The sequence below is a fragment of the Crotalus tigris genome, unplaced genomic scaffold, assembly GCF_016545835.1.
Source record: "Crotalus tigris isolate CLP2741 ecotype Arizona unplaced genomic scaffold, ASM1654583v1 scf7180000018371.15429387391:27106975, whole genome shotgun sequence".
In the NCBI taxonomy this organism is placed as follows: Eukaryota; Metazoa; Chordata; class Lepidosauria; order Squamata; family Viperidae; genus Crotalus; species Crotalus tigris.
Genome location: NW_024096970.1, coordinates 6,115,070 through 6,136,983, shown reverse-complemented (window position 1 = coordinate 6,136,983; position 21,914 = coordinate 6,115,070). Strand labels below are relative to the sequence as shown.

At 40.7% G+C, this 21,914-nt stretch overlaps 1 protein-coding gene across 1 annotated transcript; it reads left to right on the top strand.

Moving 5' to 3' along the window:
- Positions 1–313: 313 nt before the first annotated feature.
- On the top strand, positions 314–21,642 carry LOC120311578 (somatomedin-B and thrombospondin type-1 domain-containing protein-like). Its single transcript, XM_039351236.1, has 5 exons — positions 314–1,536; positions 8,830–9,024; positions 11,847–11,925; positions 13,428–13,604; positions 17,131–21,642. Exons 1-5 carry the CDS (start codon positions 1,302–1,304, stop codon positions 17,246–17,248), a joined length of 804 nt encoding a protein of 267 aa, XP_039207170.1. The 5' UTR covers positions 314–1,301; the 3' UTR covers positions 17,249–21,642.
- The last annotated feature ends 272 nt before the right edge of the window (positions 21,643–21,914 follow it).

Here is a 21,914-nt window from a genome sequence, read left to right as displayed (position 1 = left end):
TGACACAGAATGCAGCAATGTGGACAGTTCTGAATGCTCCTAGGGAGGCGCATGTAACACCTCCTTCACCATGTGCCTCCTCCATTCCTGTAGCCAGTCAATCAGTCTCTCTCTCTCTCTCTCTCTCTCATTCTCTCTCTCTCTCTCTCTCTCTCTCTCTGTGTGTGTGTGTGTGTAAATAGTCAAGCTAACAATCAAAGGTTCAGGGAACCATCTTTTTTTACTTGCAGAGACACTCATAAAAAAGAGTCAAGAGTTTTCATCATGCAATTGTAGCTGACTTTTTTTTTTTTTTACTTGTTTCACACCCACCCACACCACTCCACACATGAACGTCTCTGCAGGCTAGCTTGAAACACAGGGTTAGCACTCTTCAGAGAAACAGTCCAATATGCCATAACCTTCAGCACACCTGCCCCCAGTCACCCAGTGCCTCCTCTTCACACATCCAGAACAGTTGGAGCCTCTCCCAGTTGGAAGGGAAGTGAAGGCTGGCAAAAACTTCGGTTGCATTCCTTAATTTCTCCAGGATGAGCACTGTAAGAGGGTACTTACTCATCAGCCTCCTTACTGAGCATAGGGCTCAGCAAGCAGTGCCTGCAATTATACAGGAGCTCACTTCTCGGCCAACCTCTCGAATTAGAAGGCAGCCCTTTAATGTGGCTCATCTGGCTGTGTCCCAAGTCAAAAGAAAATCCCCGCAAAGTTCGCTGCCTCCCTTGGTAAACATGCCTTACTTTGAAGTAACAGCTTCCTTCCACTCCAGCCAGGCCAGCTGACTGGAAGGCGTCGACCGACTCGATTCCTTTAAGCGCGCCTGGAACTGAATCCGGTAGAAAAAGACGAAGGTTAGAATAGGCGGAGATGCCGCCCGCTATCTCGGGGAGGGCTAGTCGGCAGTAATCGCAGGGTAAAGGAGCTCGAACTCCAAAGATCAACTTCCTGACTTTTTCCTTGCGGGCGGCCCAGTCGGATCCTCAACTAGGTGTGGAACTCGCGGAGTGGCTTGGAGGAGCATCTCCGGGCGCCATCCAAACTGGACCTATTTCTTCGGGGCTGCTTTCTGATTGATTGCCCGAAACGCGTGGAAAATCTGCTTTCACTGACGACCATTCCTCCCGCGGATTCACAATTTGAAAGAAATCGCCCAGGGGCGCTCCTGCTTGGCGGGGCCGGGGCGCCCTCTCTTACGTCACCTCTGACTTAAGGCGGGTTGCTGGCCAAGCAGGGCGGTGGGGCTCGGCGCTGTACGGCACTTCGCGCCCGGTTTCTTCTCCCTTGCTTCCCTTCCCAAACCAACCATGCCGGTTACCTGCGGCCCTCGGAGCCTGGCGGGCGCGCTGCTCTTCTCCGCCCTGCTGGCCGCGGCGGGAGCGGAGGGCGGCTGTGCTGAGCTGGGACGCTGCTGCGCGGGCAGGAGCCTGGAGTGCGCGAGCACCGGTTGGCGACCCGACAGATCCTACGGGCTCTGCTACTGCGACCAGGCTTGCCTTTCCACCCTGGACTGCTGTAGCGACTACCGGCACTTCTGCCCAGGTGGGTCTCCGCGCGGCCCGGATTGGGTGGGCAGGGACCCGGCCAGGTGAGCGGGCCTGGAGGGAGAAGGGCTGGCGCCCGCCTGCTTTCCCCGCGCTCTGCTTAGGAGCTGTTTTGTCTCCACGGCTTCTTCTCCTCTCCCGCGCTCGGATAGCAGCTGCTGTGCCTTGTAGGCTCCACTCCAGCGCCGTGGCGAGTGGCCTGGCAGCTCTGCGAGTTTTCCCAGCCCGCTGTTCCGACGACTCCCAGAAAGTGATTTTTTTTGGGGGGGGAGGGGGCAATGTTGGAACCTCACAGTCGCCATACAAGTGGAGGAGGCTGGGTAAGATTGGGGGCGACTGGAGTAGGCAACAGCTTATGCTTAGAGAGTCTGTGTTTTTTTTTTTTTTGTCATCTTTTGGTCCCTTGGTTAAAAATGGGGGATTTTCAGTTGTGCCTTCCAAGGAGGACCAGTTGTAAGTCACTTTTTTCAATAGCATTGTAACTTTGAACGGTCACTGAACAAATGGTTGTAAGTCAAGGACTACTTGTACATTGCCAAAAAGCTTCAGGGGCTAATCTAGGCAGTTGCCAGGAGCTGACATTTATTCTAAGGCAGTACAGAGACATTCAAGCTTTTACTGAAATTTTACACCACAGTTCTTCACATTTGAAGGTCATATTAGAATACATTTAGCTTTAGAGCAGTGATTCTCAACCTGTGGGTCGGGATCCCATTTGGGGTCGAACGACCATTTCACAGGGGTCGCCAAACAACGCAGTCCGCCATTTTCCCCCCCTTTTCCTTAGCTGTGCTACTCCCTTTTATTCTATTGGCTTTTGAAAGCCAAGAGAATAGACTCTCTTGAATAGAGTCTAATTCTATTGGCTTTCAAAAGCCGATAGGAATTGTCCAGGCTGTCTCTGCCCTGCTGAGCCCACCAAAAGTCCCATTCTGCAAACGGTGCTGCACCAGTTGCGTAGTCCTCGACTTACCACCGGTTGAGTAGTCCTCAACTTACGACCGGTTGGGGGGTCGCGGCATTAAAAAGGTTGAGAACCACTGCTTTAGAGCAATCTTGGCTTGACAGCAATTGTGGCAAGAAAGGTCATAAAATGGGACAAAACTCAATAACTGTCTTGCTTAGCAGTGAAAAATTTGGGCTAAATTGTGATCATAAGTCAAATACTATCTGTATATATTTTCTTTTGCCTTCTTTTACTCTTTACAGTATTTTATTTTTTCCATTGACATTGTCTCTAGTTTCAAAGCATCTGTCTCATTTTCTGGTGCCCTCCAGAAAAGTTTTGCAACTCCCACTATCCCCAGCCAGAGGGAAATGCTTAGCCTGAAAATAATTATTGAAGCTGCTCTTTAGGACAGCCTTCCAATCTGGTGCCTTGAAAATGATCACTTGACTATGAGCCAGCAGTGTGCAGCAGCTGCCAAAAAAGCTAATACAATCCTGGGTTGTATAAACAGAGGCATAGAATCAAGATCATGCGAAGTATTAGAACCGCTTTATAAAACCCTAGTAAGACCACACCTGGAATACTGCAGCCAATTTTGGTCATCATATCACAAAAAAGATGTTGAAAATTTGGAAAAAATTCAGAGAAGGACAACTAAGATGATCAAAGGCCTGCGGGACTTGGGTTTGGCTAGTCTAAAGAAAAGAAGAAATACAGGAGACATGATAGCAGTATTCTAGTATTTGAGGGGTTGCCACAAGGAAGAAGGGGTCACGTTATTCACCAGAGCACCAGAGGGAAGGATGAGAAACAATGGTTGGAAACTGATCAAAGAGAGAAGCAACTGGAATTAAGGAGAAACTTCCTGACAGTGAGGACAATTAACCAGTGGAACAGCTTGCCTCCAGAAATTATGGGTACTCCATCACTGTAGATTTTTAAGAAGAGATTATTCACTTGTCTGACATGGTATAGGTTCTCCTGCTTGAGCAGGGACTAGAAGACCTCCACGGTCCCTTCCAGATTCTATTCTATTCTATTCTATTCTATTCTATTCTATTCTATTCTATTCTATTCTATTCTATTCTATTCTATTCTATTCTTATTCTTATTCTTATTCTTATTCTTATTCTTATTCTTATTCTTATTCTTATTCTTATTCCTATTCCTATTCCTATTCCTATTCCTATTCCTATTATTTCTATTTCTATTCCTATTCCTATTCCTATTTCTATTCTAGATCTACTTGGAATTCTGGAAGTCATAGGCCTGCTTTATGTGGATAGTACTACAGTTGGGAAGGCCATGAGGGCTGGAATCTTGGTTTAAGGTATAAAAACAAAGAAGCCTCAGGCTATGCTCAATCTGGCTGTGTAATTCACCTACTGTAACTGTAGTCTCCTTCATCACAAGTTCATTTTGTGATATAAATGATTTCTGTACCAACAGACCTATAAATGAATTAATTTCTATGGTTCTTCCTCCCCAAACTGGTTATTACAACCATTGAAAGTCTATTTTTTGATAACCAATCAAAGGTTGATTTAAGTATGTACTGTATTGTATCCTCTAATACTGCCATCTTCTGGTGTTCTGTTGGTATAGCACAATCTTTGGAGTAGAATAAGATCAGTGATTTGCAATAGTGGCGAATATCAATGACCTCTGTGTTTCTTGTAAAGGTCAGTGGAATGTTTGTTTGCAAAGTACTTATGATCTTTATATTTGATTTCTCTCTCTCTGGAATTCTCTAAGCGAACTCATTTAAATTCCATGTCATCTTGCTTTGCTAAAGATCAAAGTGATTTAGCCCAGTTTTCACAATTGTCTCTACTTAGGTCTGCAACTTATAGACTTCTCAACTAGTACTGCCAAATGATTTACTTTGGGTTCAGCAGGAAAACTCAGAAGATACTTCCTTTATAAAACACTGAACTGGTATACAGTACATGCAAGCACAGCCATGGTTTATGTACTGCAAGTTTTATTGACAGTCACAGTTGGCTGCGTTATCAGAACTAATGAAATGGAGTATAAAATGTCAGTGAAGGAGCAAGGAGATTGAAATTCTGATTTATCCCCAACCACAGAAGCCAGCTGACGACTTTGGTCCAGTCACTCCCTCTCTGCTATAATCAGTATCAGGCTCTGAAACAAGCTAGCTGAAAAACAAAACCCTGTTGGCATCACGTACTGATACGCTTTGCTGAATTAGGTGAGCACAAAACAGGGTGACCCTGCAGCTAAGGGAGATACTTACTAAGAACAAGAACAATTCTGTCAGCCTCACAAAAATTGCTCTTGTGGGGAAGATAGGAGAAAGGGCTATGTGTGAAGCCTTGAGCTCCTGCATGAAAGGTGGGACAGTTTTTTAAAACAAACAAACAAACAAACAAACAAACAAACCCTGATTTACAAATCTCAGTGACTGGATTTGTGCCATGCACTAACTAAAACCACTTTGTGTCTTGGAGGGTTTCGAGAAGCTAATCAATTTTTGAACGTTAAAGTTGAAAATACAGAATAAAAAACCATGCAGCTTGCTAGATAGCATTGGGCCCATTATTCTGTTTCAGCTTCACCTATTCACATGATTGTTTTGGGGATAAAATTGGAGGAAACCTTGTGATGCATTGCTTTGAACTCAGAAAAGATGGGATAGAAATGTAATAAATAGGTAGGTGAACATGGATTATAGTGCTTCATCTTGCAGCTGGGAAATCACATTTATGAATATTCCCCCTGTAAATGAATTCTTTAGTTAGAAAACCAGCATAACAGAGACATTTAGAAAGTCTTTTTAACATCTGGAGGTTTTGTTTGCAGTTAAGTCTATCAGCCTCAATATGTAAACTAAGCCTTTGTTCTAAAATACTATCTAAATAATAGGCAGTCCTTCATCTATGGCAGTGGTTCTCAACCTTTTTAATGCCGCGACCCCCAACCGGTCATAAGTCGAGGACTACTCAACCGGTCGTAAGTCGAGGACTACTCAACTGGTGCAGCACCGTTTGCAGAATGGGACTTTTGGCGGGCTCAGCAGGGCAGAGACAGCCTGGACAATTAGACTCTATTCAAGAGAGTCTATTCTATTGGCTTTCAAAAGCCAATAGAATAAAAGGGAGTAGCGACTTCCGGTGGTTCCAGCGTCGATGATGGCGGGGTTTTACAAAGCCGCCCGTTCCTGGTCCGTGTAAAAGCCGCGGGACTTTGACAATCAGCTGTCCTGCGGCTTGAATCTCCTCCCTGGGAAAAAGGGAGGAGGAGAGCTCTCAGGTAGAGGTAAGAGCTCCCCTGGATCCCTGTTATTTTGGGGATCAGAGGGTAGAGCTCCCTCGGAGCCTGAGCAATCTCCGCGTTCCAGGGAGCCTTCATCCCGAAGCTTTGGGATGAAGCAAGCTGCCGCTTCCACATCTACTTTTTTCAGCTGCTTGTGAGTATTTGAAAGCAGACAGAGCAGACCAGGAGAGACTGTGCTCAAGTTTGATGGTGCCTTTAACTTCAGCAAGTTTCCTCTTCTTCTTCTTTTGCTCACTTTCCCTTTAGAAGAAAGGGAAAGTGAAAAGTAAAATCAGTCTTTCTTGCCTGATTTGCGTTACAAAGTAAAACCTGGATATAGACTAACTCTTTAAATATAGAAGTAAGAATTTGGCTTTTATTCTTTCTTCTTTTTTCTTTTTTTTTTTTAAAGAATATTTAAAAGAACTGTGATTTTTTTTCCTTTTTTCTTTTTTTTCCAATAAGAATCTTTCTTCTTGGAACTTAAGAAAATGGCTTCAAAACGCCTGCCTCCCGCCCCTAAAGTTCCTATTTCTTCTCCAATGCCTCAGCCTGCTTCTCAGAAACCAAAATCACCTCCACCTTCTCCTCCTCCTCCTGCAATTTCTCTTAATGATTTACAAGAAGCTTTAAAACAGCATGCCCTGGATATTAAGGAGGAAGTAAAAGATCTTATAATTGCAGAGAGGGCTAATACAGAAGAATTATTGGAGAAAAAGAACAAGCAAGGGACCATATACTTTTTGCTTTTCAGGGCCTTGCCCTGCATATAGAGAGGATTGATGACAAGATGGAAGAGATTACTGAAAATGCAGCAAGAATGGAATATAGGATGCAGGAGGTAGAGAACAAGATAGAAATTACACAGGATGAACAAATCATTTCACAATATAGAGAGATGGAATATGCATTGCGTATCAGGGGCCTGAGAGAGAATTCTCAGGAGGACTTAAAGATGCTTATTGTGAAAGATATTGCTCCTAATATTGGCTGGAGGTCTGAAATAATTGAGAATGAGATAGAAAAATTTTTTAGAGTCAACTCACAGGTTGCCAGACAGAGAAATTTACCAAGAGATGTGGTTATTTATTTTTCCAGAAGATCTATTCGTAATGAAATTATACAGGCTTTTTACAAACAAAAGTTTCAAATTGCTGATCAAGATGTGATAATTTTAAAAGAAATACCTCCAAAAATTTTAAGAGCCAGAAAAGATTTTACTTTTTTGTCTGATGAGCTAAAACATCGTCAAATTCAGTTCAGATGGGAGATTCCAAGGGGATAAATTTTGATAAAATCTCGTATAAAGAATTGTTAATTTGCTCTGGTTCGAACTGGCATTTGAAATCCCTAGATGTATTAAGGCAGGAAAATATTCTACAGTCATGGTTTCAATATTTACAAATAGTGGACAGATGGACTGTAGATAAGAAAGAGGGAATAACATCAGAAGATCGACAATTGGTTATTCAGATTAAAAATCAAAGTCCGGCTCATATAAAAAGAATATACAATGTCTTATTAGAGTTAGACTCGGAAACAGAATTGGTTAAAGATTGTATGATTAAATGGGCTCAGAATATACAGGAACCGATCTCATTGGATTTATGGGAGACAATTTGGACAAGAAATGTTAAATTTACACAAGCTCAAAATTTGAGAGAAAATTTTTATAAAATGTTTTATAGATGGCATTTAGATCCTAAAAAATTATCTTGTATGTACTCCAGTATACAGCCCAAATGTTGGAGATGTGGCAATAATGATGCGACATACTTTCATATTTGGTGGAATTGTAAAAAAGTAAAGGCTTTTTGGATTATGATTTGGTGGAACATTCAAAAGATTTTTAGAAGAAAGATAAAGTTTACTCCTCAATTATTTTTACTTGGTATTTTCGTTGACTTAAATGAAAAAGAAACTACTTTGATGTTGAATTTATTAACCGCAGCAAGGTTATTAGTAGGTTTATACTGGAAGAAAGATTCTTTGCCTACTTTAGAAGAATGGATATTTAAAGTATCTAGTTTTGCAGAAATGGCAAAAAATTCTGCTTATTTAAAGGATCATACACAAGAAAGATATATCATTGTATGGAGAAGATGGATAGATTATATTCAGAAAAAGTATGGAATTAAAAAGTTTCATTTATTTTATGAATGAATATTAAATATTATAGAGAATTGTTTTATAGGTTATGGAGTTAAAGGTTAATTATGACATTTTTTTTCTTTTCTTTTCTTTTTTCTTTTCTTTTTTTTCTTTTTTTTATTATTATAAATTTTGTTATTATTAACCCTGTATTCTGCTCTGGGAAGTGAAGGGAGGGGGGTTGGGGGTGGGAGGGAGGGTAAGGGGGGGTAAAGGTAGTATAGACAATGGTTGCTTATGAATTTATTTTACTTTAAAATTTTATTGTATTTTTATAATGTTTGTATGTTAAAAAATAAAAATTTTCAATAAAAAAAAAGAATAAAAGGGAGTAGCACAGCTAAGGAAAAGGGGAAAAAAATGGCGGACTGCGTTGTTTGGCGACCCCCGTGAAATGGTCGTTCGACCCCAAATGGGGTCCCGACCCACAGGTTGAGAACCACTGATCTATGGCCATAGTTGTGACCAGAATTACTGTTGCAACGCAAGGTGGTTGTTAAAGCACCCAGTTTTATAACCTTTTTTTGTCATTGTGGTTAAACAAACTGCAGTCATTAAGTGAATCATGCATTTGTTAAGCAAATCTGGCTTCCCCTATTGACTTTGCTTGTCAGAAGCCGGCTGGGAAGGTTGCAAATGTCAATCACAAGTCCTGAGACACTGCAAAAATCGTAAATATACACCAGTTGCCAGGTGTCCAAATTTGATCATGTGACTGTGGGGATGCTGCGATGGTCATAAGTGCAAGGACCGATTGTAAATTACTTTTTTCAGTGCCATCAATGGTTATAACTCGAGGACAGCCTATAAACCATACATGCTCAGATCTGAATTCTCCTTCTGGGATGTTCACCTGATACCGCCCAGGATGGATCACAGCTTTTTAGAAGTAGCTTCTTATTCTTTCTGCAGACACCTCCTGCCTGGTCTCTGACTGGAGTGAGTGGAGTGGATGTGCTGAACGCTGCAAGGCGACCTACCGCCTCCGAAGGAGACACGTGATCCAGAAGCCCAGAAATGGTGGAGAAGCCTGTCCTCCTCTTGAAGAAAAGGCCGGCTGTTTGGAGTATTGGACTCAGCAAGGAACATTGTGCAAGGACTCCATCCGTAAGTGAGGGAAGGCAGTCCAAATCCTCACTTAAGTATATTTAAGAGGGCAACGACAGGGGCAATCTTTTTTGGAGTATTTATTATGGCCATTATTTTTATATTGCATAATACTAAATGTCAGTTTGAGAGATGGGTCTGATTCCGCTAAGGACAGAGACTATTTCAAATAACAGCTGGATATTACATGGCCCAGCTCTGGGAAGGAATAAGCAAGCGGGCATAGGCAGCTTTTGGGTTCTTACGTGACATGGACAGTGTTATAGCCCCCACTCTATAATTACTTTAATTGGAACTTATCTTCCATGATGTTATTGCAAGACTTTCCCAGGAGCATAAAAAAGCAATATTAAATATAATTTTGTTCTCACTTTATCCTTTAGTTTCCAGCAAAGGGCAACTGCCTTTGGGATTAGTCCTGCAAGAATCAGATGCTACCTCTGGGCTAAATATCATAATTATCGTGCAGGGCCCCTATGACCAGATAGAAAGAACCTCCAGGTAGATGGATCCTTTCCTACCAAGCTTAGGAACAATTCAGGCAGAATCCAATCAAGAGTCACTGGTGATAGTAAAGTTGCTGCTCTGCTCTAAATATCTTAAAGGTTATTCACGCAAGAGTGAGCAGACCTCTGCTGAAACCAAGAATAGGACAAGGACAAGGAAAAAGATTTAAAAGAAAGGAGATACTGGCTATCAGAAATAATTTATTAATGGTAAGAGCTGTTAAGTAGTGGAATGATTTATCTAGAGCAGCCCTGGTTTCTCCCCATTGGGCGTTTTCAAGGAGGTTAAATGATTACCTGCTGGAGATGATTCATTGCATTCTGGTGTAAACTGGGGTTTGGAGTAGATTAATGGAACATTCCAATTCATACATATTTTTATGATCTGTTCTAGCGTTTTAGAAGGCATGCTGAGAAATTCATGTTATATTGACATGAATTAATTAGCCAAAGTAGGAATGGTATTGTACCCTTATGCCTATTTGGTTGTAATCATAATGAAGCATCGTTTCCATCTGCATCTGAACTTCATCCTATTTAATTTATCACTTCCAGTTCTTTGATGAACCAAGGAACAGGCTGGACTTTAGAGTTGGTCAATTTTTATGGTGTTCATTGAGATCCATTAAACTCTAAGGGATAAACCAGTTTAACAGCTCCACAATTATTGTGGTGGGAGTAGGTATATTGCCTGTCTGATTTCTCCAGATAATGATTTATGATAATGATATAGATCTGTACTTTGGTCCAAAATCAACATTGAGAGTATTTTCTGCAAGATATGTTGAGCCAATGGCATAAGCTCAGGACAGAATGCCTCTTCAGATATTAATGGTTACATCACACCTTCGTCTTTGCAGCTCAAGGCTGTTGGGAATTATAGTTCCACAACAAGTGGAGGAGCACAAGTTCCTCATCTCAGGCATATGGGAATACTTGTATCATGGCAGCTATGAAATCTTGAATTGGCTTCTAAAGTATCAATGAATACTGAGATTCCCTAGAACAGGGGTGTAAAACTCAATTTCATTGAGGGCCGCATCAACATTGCGGTTGCCTTCGGGGCCAGGTGGGTGTGGCCAGGGTGAGTGCGGCCTACTGGGTGGGTGTGGCCAGCTCTACATCATTCACATCAAGGATGCCTATGGGGGCCTGGGCAAGAGTGGGACAGATCTGAGGGTCTCTGGCAGAAGGGGGTGGGACCAGAGCAAGTGCCAAGGCATAGTCCACTGGAGGAACCTCACTGTTCCTCTCTGGCCATGCGGGGGGGCTGGATGGTGGCGTGGGCTGCCCAGAGCCCTGGGCAGCAGAGGTTAAATGCCCAGCCTGGCCCTCGAGCACCTGCAACACAAGTCGTTTCCAGACAGCCTTGTGGAGCTAAGACTGAATATGTTTCAGCATAGATGGCCACCACAAAATTGTACATTGGCTCCTGGCTGGCCTGGGCCAGGTTGAAGACAGTGGGGACTGTTCCCTCACTGTTTCCAGGATGGCTTCGCGGGCCACATGAAACCACTTTGCGGGCCGCATCCGGCCCTCGGGCCTTGTGTTTGACACGTCTGCCCTAGGAAACCAGTCAGAAAATGGTTAGGCCAGGGGTAGGCAATCTTGGCTCTTTTATGACTCGTGGATTTCAACTCCCAGAATTCATCACTGGCTCAGGAATTCTGGGAGTTGAAGTCCATGAGTCATAAAAGAGCCAAGGTTGCCTACCCCTGGGTTAGGCAGTTGTACCTCTATATCAGCAGAATTCATGACATGATACTCTAGCTCAGGAAGAAGAGCAAATGGGTCCCTTACTGAAGAATTTGTATAAGTGAAAGCAGTGCTGTTTCTTAGCTGGTTCAAATAGGTACGGCTATATGAGAAACAATAAAAAATGTTTTTTTCCAGGTCTGTGTTAAAAAGTTTAATTAGTTAAGGTGAACTATTTTTTCCTTAAAAAAACAAAACACGATTGAGACCGAAATAAAATTTATGGGCTGGTGATCAATTCAAATGGATTGTATTGCTACCAAACTATGGTGGATTATTAAAATAACTTCCTTCCTTCTAGAATGATAATAAGTAGGCCTGTTCCAAAAAGAAAGAAAAGGGAAGAAGATTTCCCGATTCTATAGTTGATGAATAATTATTTGTGACCAGGAACTGTGGGAGAAAATTTATGTTTGGTTTCCCACTTGCAAACAAAAACAAGGCATTAAACTCCATGAGCATCCCAGTCTTGGTTATTCTACTGATGTAAGTGAGTTTTAGAGTGCAGTTTTCACTGACTGTGGTTGTTGTGGTTTTTATTCCTCCCCTTCATGTAATCAGTCCCAGCATTAATAACCACTGGAGGCTATGGGAAGGCAAGGAGAAAGCGTGCTGTGCTCAGCGGGAGACAAAGAATTGGGTAAGTTCTATATTTCAGCACTGAAAGTCCTATTGTTTGGCCTCTTTTAGTCTCATTGAACTGCATGGTGAATGATAGTACTGTAGTTAACAATCTCAATACTGAGAGACTTTATAGTCTTAAGTGCATGTCCCTTAAGTGCATGTTGAAGTTCCAACAACTACTGTCCCTCCCCCGTCCTGTAATCACAATCTGATTGCTTGGCAACTGGCCCTCATTTATGGCTGTTTGCAGCATCCTGTAATCATGATTTATGATCTTTTTGCCAGAAACCAGTTTACTTTTTGTTTCTGGTAAAAACCATTCATGGAGGACAATGGATTTGCTTAATGACTGCTGTGTTCACTTAACAACTACCGCAAAAAAAGTCATAAAATTGTGCACGTTCATATGGTAAACTGCTTAATGACCAGTATGGCATAATTTTCAGTCATTATTAAAATTTAAATGAAAGAGCAGTGCAGTGACCTAGAGATGAAGATGTTCGCCTTCCGCTCAGAAGGTTGAGAGTTCAATCCTAGGCAGCAGCAGATGTTTCTCTGTCAGGGTGCAAAAAGTAAATATCTGCTACAAACTCTATGTAGGTCTCAGTAAATGTTCAGCTCCATTCAGTTGTTCTGACTCCACCCTGAGACAAAGGAATTATAGGATTGTAATGAAAAAATAAAATTAAATTAAAATTGACCTAACCCTGCTTACTATATAGGTATGTTACTGAAAAAGGTGAAAATAGTTGTAGATCCCTGGCAACTGGACAGAAGACTTTAAATATAGGATCCACCAGTAAAAATCCCTAAAATAAATGACATTGATACAGGAAGCTGTAAGTAAAGTGGTCCTTAGATTTTATCTTTGCAGGATAAGAGTGAATGAGAAGGATTACATGGCACATGCACACAGAAGAAAAAATGTTGGGGAAAGTATGCAAAAATTCTGTAGTCTATATTTTTTATGTGCATAGTTTTCTTCAAACATTTTTCTTTAACATTTAGAAGCAACTTTACTAGTTGTGTGAATTAGGTCAAAGATTGCAACCCATTATACACTTTTCTTGTGCTGAATTTCTATTGAATACAATGAGATTTACTGAGGAAAAGAACAACAGTCATGGGGATCAAATTCAAGACTACTTTAGTCTTTCATTTTTTTCTCACAAGGGCAACCAGCTACTACTAGGAAGCAGTAGGGAATTTCTCCTGTTACGTTCATCAGTAACTGGAATAGCATAAAGCTAGATATGTCCTGGTTTTCTGGTGACCACATGAACATGTCATGCCGTTTTCTTGACAACCCTACAAATCTGCTCTGCCAATATCTTCTTTATGGATATTTTTTTCCAGGTCCCAGTCTACTCTTCAACCCTACAATTCCCTGGTTTTATCTCCTCCATGGGTTAACATCCTAATCTTGCTTAACTCCTGAGCCCAGGCAAGGTTGGCTGGGTGAGATGAAGAGGCATTCTGGCTTCCACATTGTCCCTTCTTTGATCTTTTCTACGACAGGTATTGTGTTGAGTTCCAGCTCATGGCCATCACAAAAGGCTGCCTGAATGGGAACAGTTCCTACACTCATTGGATGAAGTATCTCAGTGAAGGACACACAGTGTGTGTGGAATGTCAACATCCAGCCCTAGATCAGAAGAGTCTACACTGCTCTGGGGATGGGAGCGGAGCCAAGAAGTGAGAATCAATTACGTCTTTTGCTTAGTGGGGAAATGTGTACTGGATCGTCTTAAGTTCATGTCACTGCAAGAAAAAAATACTATAAGACTGAGACTGAAAAATTTTGGGTAACTGTTAGAGAGATTGTTGTTGCACATATCCTATGGCTCTGTGCTGGAGCTTTGAAGATGCTACCACAGAAAAGGTGTTAAATTTGTTTAGTCTACCCATGCTACAATATAGGCTTGTTCATAAATGCAAAAGCAAAACCTGTTTAACCTACATTGGTCTTGATACCAATGAAGCAATGTATCTGTGTTGATGTGAGAGGACTCTGTAGATGTGATGAACAAGTTATGTCATTAGGTGTTGCTGCAGCAGCAGCTGCCAGGGCATCTGTCCCAGAGGTCAACATTTGTTGAGGAAGAACCATGCAGTCCAAGCTTCACTCCTTTTAGACGTGCTTTACATATGTAAAAAACAAATGGGGCTTTCATTGTGGCCACCATTTTTATTTTTTTTAATCTCCCCCCCCATTGATACCTAATAAAGCAGCTATTAATAATATGTTCTTGTGAATTGGGCTTGCCACAAGAAGACAGCAAGGGAGCCAGAAGACAGCAAAGGTCAACTGGAATGGCAGAGTTTAGGGTGATGAGGGTGACCATGGATGAGGCTGTCAGAAGGGAAATAGGTGAGTGGGGGAAGTTGGAGGCAGCCCCTTATCTTACTGAGGCTCAAGCTGAGAGAGACCAAGACCAGTACTTATTTAGCAAACTGCACTTCTCAGTTAACAATTGGGACAGTCAGGATTGCAGCCATGCGACATCTCACTTTAAGACTTCATCCCTTAATGACATAAATTACTAGCAGTACAGTGGACCCCTTGTCTCCTGGAGCACACTATTGCTAAGTTCTCATCTATAGTAGTCCATAATGTACAGCAATTAACTGCCTAATTCCCTCTTGACTTTCACTGCTAATGAACTCAAACTGCCTTGTTTCAGGACTTGAAATAAATTTTGCTTTATATATAAAATATGTTTATTAGAAGTAATAGATGTAATGTTTAGTGCAAAACTACTTTTTAAAGCCCATCAAGTATAATTTATTTATGGTATTAAGAAGATTAAGCATTTTCTGGATGCCCTCCACTGTTTTCAGCATACAGCTGCAAAATTATTTTGATAGAGCACAGTAGCAGCAAGTATTATAACTGTCAACTGAAGCTATAAAATATAGTAAAACTGCAAAAGAAAGTTAAAGCCTGATATAATTTTGTTCTGCCCAGAAAACCAGAAATAAACGTATGAGATAAGGTGAAACTGAAAATGGAGAAGTTCAAGCTGTTAAGAGAAAGTCTCAAACTTCCATAAATGCATGATTATCGTATTTCATTTGTTCCATCTGGGGATGTCTTCAAGCATGAGTGAATCTTGCCTCTTAATTATCATAAAGAGTACTTTTGTTAAGCTGAGATTATGTTCTTTGTACTTTTGTTTGCAACTAGAATCTCTGAAGACTGTGGACCAATATCTCCTAGTCTAGGTGTCTTCCAGATGTGTGTGAACTTCAAGTCCCAGAATTATCAGTAACAGCTGTGCAGGTTGTGAATTCTAGGAATTGAAGATCACCAATATCTCGAATGTAAAATGATTGAGGAAGATTGGAATATCCTCTTTCTCCTCACTCTTCCTTTCTTCCTTGAATTCAAAGTCTTTATACCAGGAATGTGCTATTTTTTTCAGATTGAAGGTCATAGGCCTCTAATTACTCTATTGGGCACCATGTTCCAGATAAGTCAGGACAAAATAAATAAATAAATGTGATTTCATTACATTTAGACTGGACGCATATGTAAATAGTCAGTGAACTTGAGGACAGTTTTTGGAGAGTCTAAGGACCACACATACAGTCACTCAGATGCAGACATAGAAGCACAGATTATGCACGCCTCAATTATTCCCATAAGTTTTTATTGTCCTTTTTCTATGAGGCAAACAAACATTCCGAGATCATTATTTTTTTTTCTGTTTGGATACTGTTCCTCTTCTTTTGTTCCCTAAAAAGAAAGAAAGAAACAAACAAGAAAGAAAGTGTTATATTGTTGAACCACCAGTCTCCAAGAATATGGTTTCTCATTTATGAAGGTGGCTTCATGGCTTCAGGCTGTCAAATAATTTAACTCACATGCGAATATGGCTGCAGTATTTTGTTGAATCAGCTGAGCCATGTCTGGAATGTCGCGTGAGGTCTTACTTGGTGCAACTGGAACCATCTGTCAATATTCCTTTCCTCCTTGTTTCTTCCTGAAATAGACTTTGAGACATTGATCAAAACTACTGGGGGATATGGTGACATGGAGATCTGTATGCCATGATCATTTGAAAAGATAGAACAGTTGAGAAAAGTCTTTAGAATGGAGGGCAAGAGGAGAACACAGTCTGAAGATCATTCATCTATTCAAAGAATTCTGTGAAAGGATAGAATGGCTGTGAGACTTCCTCTTCCTTTTTAATAGCAAACTTAGGTGATGAATGGGAATAGGACTGGAGCCAAAAAACATTTTGGAGAAGCCCATGGTTTACAGAAATAAATAATACCCCATCAGTGTAGTAGCACCACACAGATGCTTCACATTTTTTAGTGTCTTGGACAAATTGACTCTAAGTCCATTTTGTGCCTTATCAATTTATTCAGTACATATGGGCTTAAGAAATAGATTCTAAAAGCTGCAATCAATTTGTACACTATCCATCTTTGGGTGTTCAACTGGTACTTAAAAAGGCAGCCTTTAAAAAGATGGAGTAAAATTTAGAGTGGTTTTTTTTAAATGAAAAACTACTGGAAGGTTCAGGCTTGATTAAGCACTACTGACATTTACAAAAAGCATGTGTTGGAAACTGTTAGAAAAGCCAGTGCCTCGTGCTTGCAAGGATTAACTGTTCCTTAGGATTTGCAGGAAGATATGGCAGTTATGGAATGCAAGTTTGCAACAGTGCATGTAGCTGGGGAAAGAAGGAAGAAAAGAAATGCTTGTCTAGGAATAACCTGCGATCATCTCTATTCAGATTTGCAACAGATTGAAAGCCAGCCTGCACATACTTCCTTGATAAAGTAGGGTCAAAGAAAAATCAGTTTTGCATCCAACATTTCTTCATCACATATTTCTGCCATTGGATCTCAAAAGTTTCTGTGTTGCTAGGCATATAAAGGATCTGATTCAGAATCCTTAACTCAAGAAAGGGCAGTCATGTACACAAATGTTTCTCAACCCTGGCAACTTTAAGACGGGTGGACCAACTCCCAGAATTCCCCAGCCAGCACAGTTGAAGTCTACCCATCTAAAAGTTGCCAAGGTTGAGAAACATTGATGTACACTGTTGCATATAAAGCAACAAAGTTGCTTTATATCAAGTCATATCAAGCCTAGTAATTTCTGCTCTTGTTGGCAGTTGCTCCCTGGTACTCATGCCCCCTTTATCTTTCTATGCTTGGAGAAATGGAAATACCACTTCATGGCATGCCTTGTTTTGTTTTACAGGAACCAGTTACTGTACTGGCAGGCTGTGGGGAATCCAAGATGTAGAGGAACCTGGAAGAGGGTTCGCCAGTGGGATACTTGCACTTGTCCTTCGGTTCACAGCTTCTTGTTCATCTGACTTCCATATATTGCCACCAACATTGATTTCTGCACTACTGTAGTCCTCATTTACAGAAATTCAGGGAATAAGATGCAACCTGCTGCATGGACTTTTCAACATTCTGCCAATGTCCGAAGCCCTACCTCTCATCCCAATATTTTATATTTCAAAGTATATTGAATAGCAGAGTTTAAAGAGGAACCACTGCATGGGAGACCCAGGATTGTAAGGTTTTGATCTGAAGGCAGACTCGGTTGAATACAGATGGATAACCTTGTCAGTGCTCAATTTGGATCAATCTGAAAATGCATGAAGCAGTTCCCTCTGAAAATTAAAATATTTCAAGATGAGTTAGTGTTCACACATTGCTCTCCAAGTTCTCTTTTTGAGTTTATCGCCTGTTGCATTTTGACAAAGCTTATCTGCCTAAGACAGCTGCAGTGAAGCTGGAGACAGTCAAAGAGGAGCAAAAGTGATCTAATCTTTCTGCTCTGTGTCCATCCTTTTATAATTTTCTAAATCTTATATCAAAGCCTGAACTTAGGGAATTAGTACAGGATGGTTTCTATATGTGCAGACATAAAGCACTGGTATGATACTGATCACAGAATTCAGCTTCGCAAGAATCTCCTTCCCTTATATTTCAAAAGCAAGTTTTTAGATTTTATGGCTGCTGCCAAGCTATGCTTGGAACTTTTAATGCCTGCTGAAATCATGGAAGTTGTAAATTGTTGGATATAATTTGCAGGCATGTAACATTTGGTTTCATAGGCAGTCCTCTCTTTTATATTTAAGTTGCAGTAGCAGAATAAATTTGTACTGTAGTTCCAGTATCCATATTTTCATACAATTTACACCGGGCATAATTTCAGGGCTTGTACTTTTATATAGCATTTCATAATTGTTCTGCATATATTCAACTGAACTGGCTATCTGAGCTAATCCTGTATATTTAAGTCATCTGCTTCATTTGTGAAACTGGAAATTAATGCTGGTTGGTTTTTCATTCCTTACCATACCGGTTCTCTTTCCTTAAGTTTCTGCTCAAAACAAAAGGCCAAAGAAATATTGGTTCTTGGATAATAATGACGAATGGGGCTCCTACAAGGTTAATGGCTGCTTTAGGGAGGCAATTTATGTTAGGAAAATTGCATACAAGAATGCAACTAATCTGCAGATGCACTTCCTCTTCACAGTTTCTTCCACTGGGAAGCCCTATCGTGGATATTCTTGTTTAATGGATCTTTGTGTATTGTATTTCTACACCTCCCTGTGTCTCTGATTTTGATGAATGAGAAAATAAGATATCTTTTGATTTTTCTGATCAAGGTAGATCTCAGTTGTCTCTCAACTAGCTTGACTTTTCACTCATTGACATGTAGGGATGCTCTAGGGCAGGGGTCCCCAACCTATGGTTTATGGCCCCGTACTGGGCTGTGGCCTCTTAGCCACTGGGCTGCGGGAATAGCTGGAGAGCCCCCCACTCGTGGTAGCACCACCATGCAGGTGCTAGCAGCCCTGTTTTCGCATGTGTGGGTGCACTAGCACTGCCACCAGCATCACGTGAGTACTAGTGGCCTGTTTGCACATGCACGCAGGCACCAGCGGCCTGTTTGTGCCAGTGCCAGTGGGCAATTTGTGCATGCGCATGGGCACTAGCGTGCCACTGGGCACACACGGCCTGCTTGCGCATGCAGATGTACTATTGCTGCCGCTATGCACATGCCCATTTGCCCGTGCCATGCTTGTGCACATTTCACTGCTCCTCCCTTTCCTTCCAGGCTGCCAAACTGGAAAGATTGGGGAGCTCTGCTCTAGGGCAGGGATGACGCAATTAGGCTGGAGATAAGTTGGACAATATGTTGAAATCTTTTTGGCTTACAAAGAGGAGCTTAAGGGATGCAATGTGTTCCTTGGTGTCATCACCCATGGCTGCAGTATCTCTCCAAGGGCTCCAAGACAGAGCAACCTCTCTGAAAGAAGTTGCTGATTCCTATTTAAAATAATGACAATATCAGACTGGAGAGTTTAAGAAACTTGAAACTTGATTTTTTTTGGTGTGAAGTGCTTTATATAGACAACTATCTATGCTCTGTTAGTAATATTTGAGTAGGATTACTCAGTCAAAACATAAACTGGCTAGGGCTCCCAGAATTAAATGATGATTACATTACAGGCTTTTTGTTCGATTGAGGTTTCTTGCCACTTTTCTCCAGTTAAAATGGTTTCCTATATATAATCTGTGGCACCGTGGTTATAATGCAGTACAGCAGTCTGACTCTGCCCACCGTCAGGAGTTTGATCCTGACTGGCTCAAGATTGACTCAATCTTCCATCCTTCCAAGATCAGTAAAATGAAGGACCCAGATTGTTGGGGGCAATATGCTGACTTTGTAAACCGCTTAGAGAGTGCTGTAAAGCATTATGAAGTGGTATATAAGTTTAATTGCTATTGGTAAGTGCTAGTACTGTACTCTTAATACTGTGCCTTCCAAATTCAACCAGGTAATTGTTCAGAAGGACATTGTAGCTGATTATATTGAAAGTGCCTGAGAAGAGTAGGAAACGTAGCAGAGTGGCATGATTTATTCTACAGCATTAATAATTTTTCAGAGTGATTAAAGCTGATTCCATCTGCCAAATAGAAACCAGATACAAATAGATCTAAATGATCAGAATCTTCAATACTGCTTAAAAGTGGAAACCACGATATGTTTCAGTAATTTACTCCCGAATGGAAAATTAGAATCTAAACAGTGATTACTAAAACAATTGAATATAAATTTATACCAATTGTATTTGTCTGGTTGAATCTGGTTGGAATTATGATGACTGACTGGTTCTTGCATGTGTCTTCTAAGAGGAGCCATATTTTCAACCCCAGCGTTGGCAGATTTGAGAAGCCAGGGTGGACAAGGACAAGAGGTGAAATGAATCTCCAAAGTTTTTGTGTGCTTTGGCTGTAGAAGCTGATAGGTAACCATAGCAACATTAGCAAGATTGTTCCTTTCATTTTAGATTCTATCCAAATTTAATGCTTCTAAGTTGGAATAAGTATGTGGTTATTGGAAAGATGCACAATAAACTTCACACTCCAACCATCCTCCCTTGATTCCAATCAGAACCTAAGGCTTGTTAAGGCTCTGAGGGAAAATGCCCCAGAGATTGCAAAGAAAGTATTAGGGCCATCATTCTCAGAAATCAGTCTTTCTGTTCTCCATTCCAGAGTTTTTAAGTAGCCACAATTTCCAGTTTGACCAGATGGGCAGTATAAAAACACTAGATCCAACCTAGCCCTATTGTAAGTGCTACTCAGACATTATTTGAGATGAGTCCACGTGTGTCACCCAATATAAAATATTGATTGATATCCAATAGGTAAAAGCAAGGCATCAAAGATGGCAAACATTGGGAGGTGCTTTACAACGTGCTCAGGTGCACTTCTGTCATTTGTGTCAATGAGATTGTATCTTGAAATCTAAATATCAGCTTGGGATGCTCAGTTCTAGTGGACCTTCTCACAAAGTGTCATTAAGATCAGGTTGAATTTACTCTGAATAAAGGGTACATCTTCTTTAGACTACAGACTACTATTGAAGAGATCTGAACCAGGAAATATTGGGAACATTTTCTCTTTGCAATGTTGAAATCACAAATTGGAATTGTGTTATGTGCATATATACATGTAGCTATGAGGAGGTAATTTGTTAAACGATTAGAATCAAGCTGTAGGTTATTTGGGTAGTCTACTAAGAGATGTCCAACTGACCTAAAGGCATTAAAGTGGAGTAGTTTGATAACATTACTGTGGGATCTGAATAATATCTAGCATCTGAAGAAGTTACTTATTTGGGGTAATGAAACATCTGCAAGAAAACAACCAATCTTAGAGAGCACCAGTAACCCCACAATTCAACCCTGAGTTATAAATATTCTCTTCTACTAGAACTTTAATCATCTGCTATTGGATAGTCAGGAAACTGAAAGAGCTGTTTGTTGCGATAGAACATATTTTTATGGATATGGAGTGCTTTTATGTGAGACTCTTCTGTTTACTTATATGTGTGTGAAAATGGTTAATGTACAATGAAGCAGATTGGCAATATGAAATTCCAATATAAGTTCTAACAAATATAAATACAATGTTAATGTTATAATTTATCTTCTATGTGGACATATTAGGCAAGAGACCAGCAGAGCATAGCCCAGAACCAGGTAGTTGCAATATTTCTGCTAAGTATTACCCTACCTATGAAAGTATTGTTTTGTGTTTGAAACAATAAATGTAAACAATTAGGACTTCAAGGAATACAGCTGTGAAATTTAATGCATAACATTGACACTGCAGGGGCAAAGATTCACCTCTATCCTAATTGTCCCTAAATAAACAATTCCTGAAGTTAAGCTCCTGACAAGAAAAGTGTGTGTAGAATGGCTTGTCTTAAAAGTGCTTCTGATCCTTAAGAACAAGGATAATTCTAGGTCTCTTTACAGTTCATAAACCTTGTAAAGATCGTGTTCTGCAAAATTAATTATTTGAAAGGTGAATGTTTTACAGTCTTTTCTATGCAAACAACTTTCTGTTTTCTCATGCAATTATCTCTGGATAACTCTGGATAACTCTCATGTGATAGGATTTGTATCTGTTTATACCTCTTTAATGTGCATGGAGTCTATATTGCAG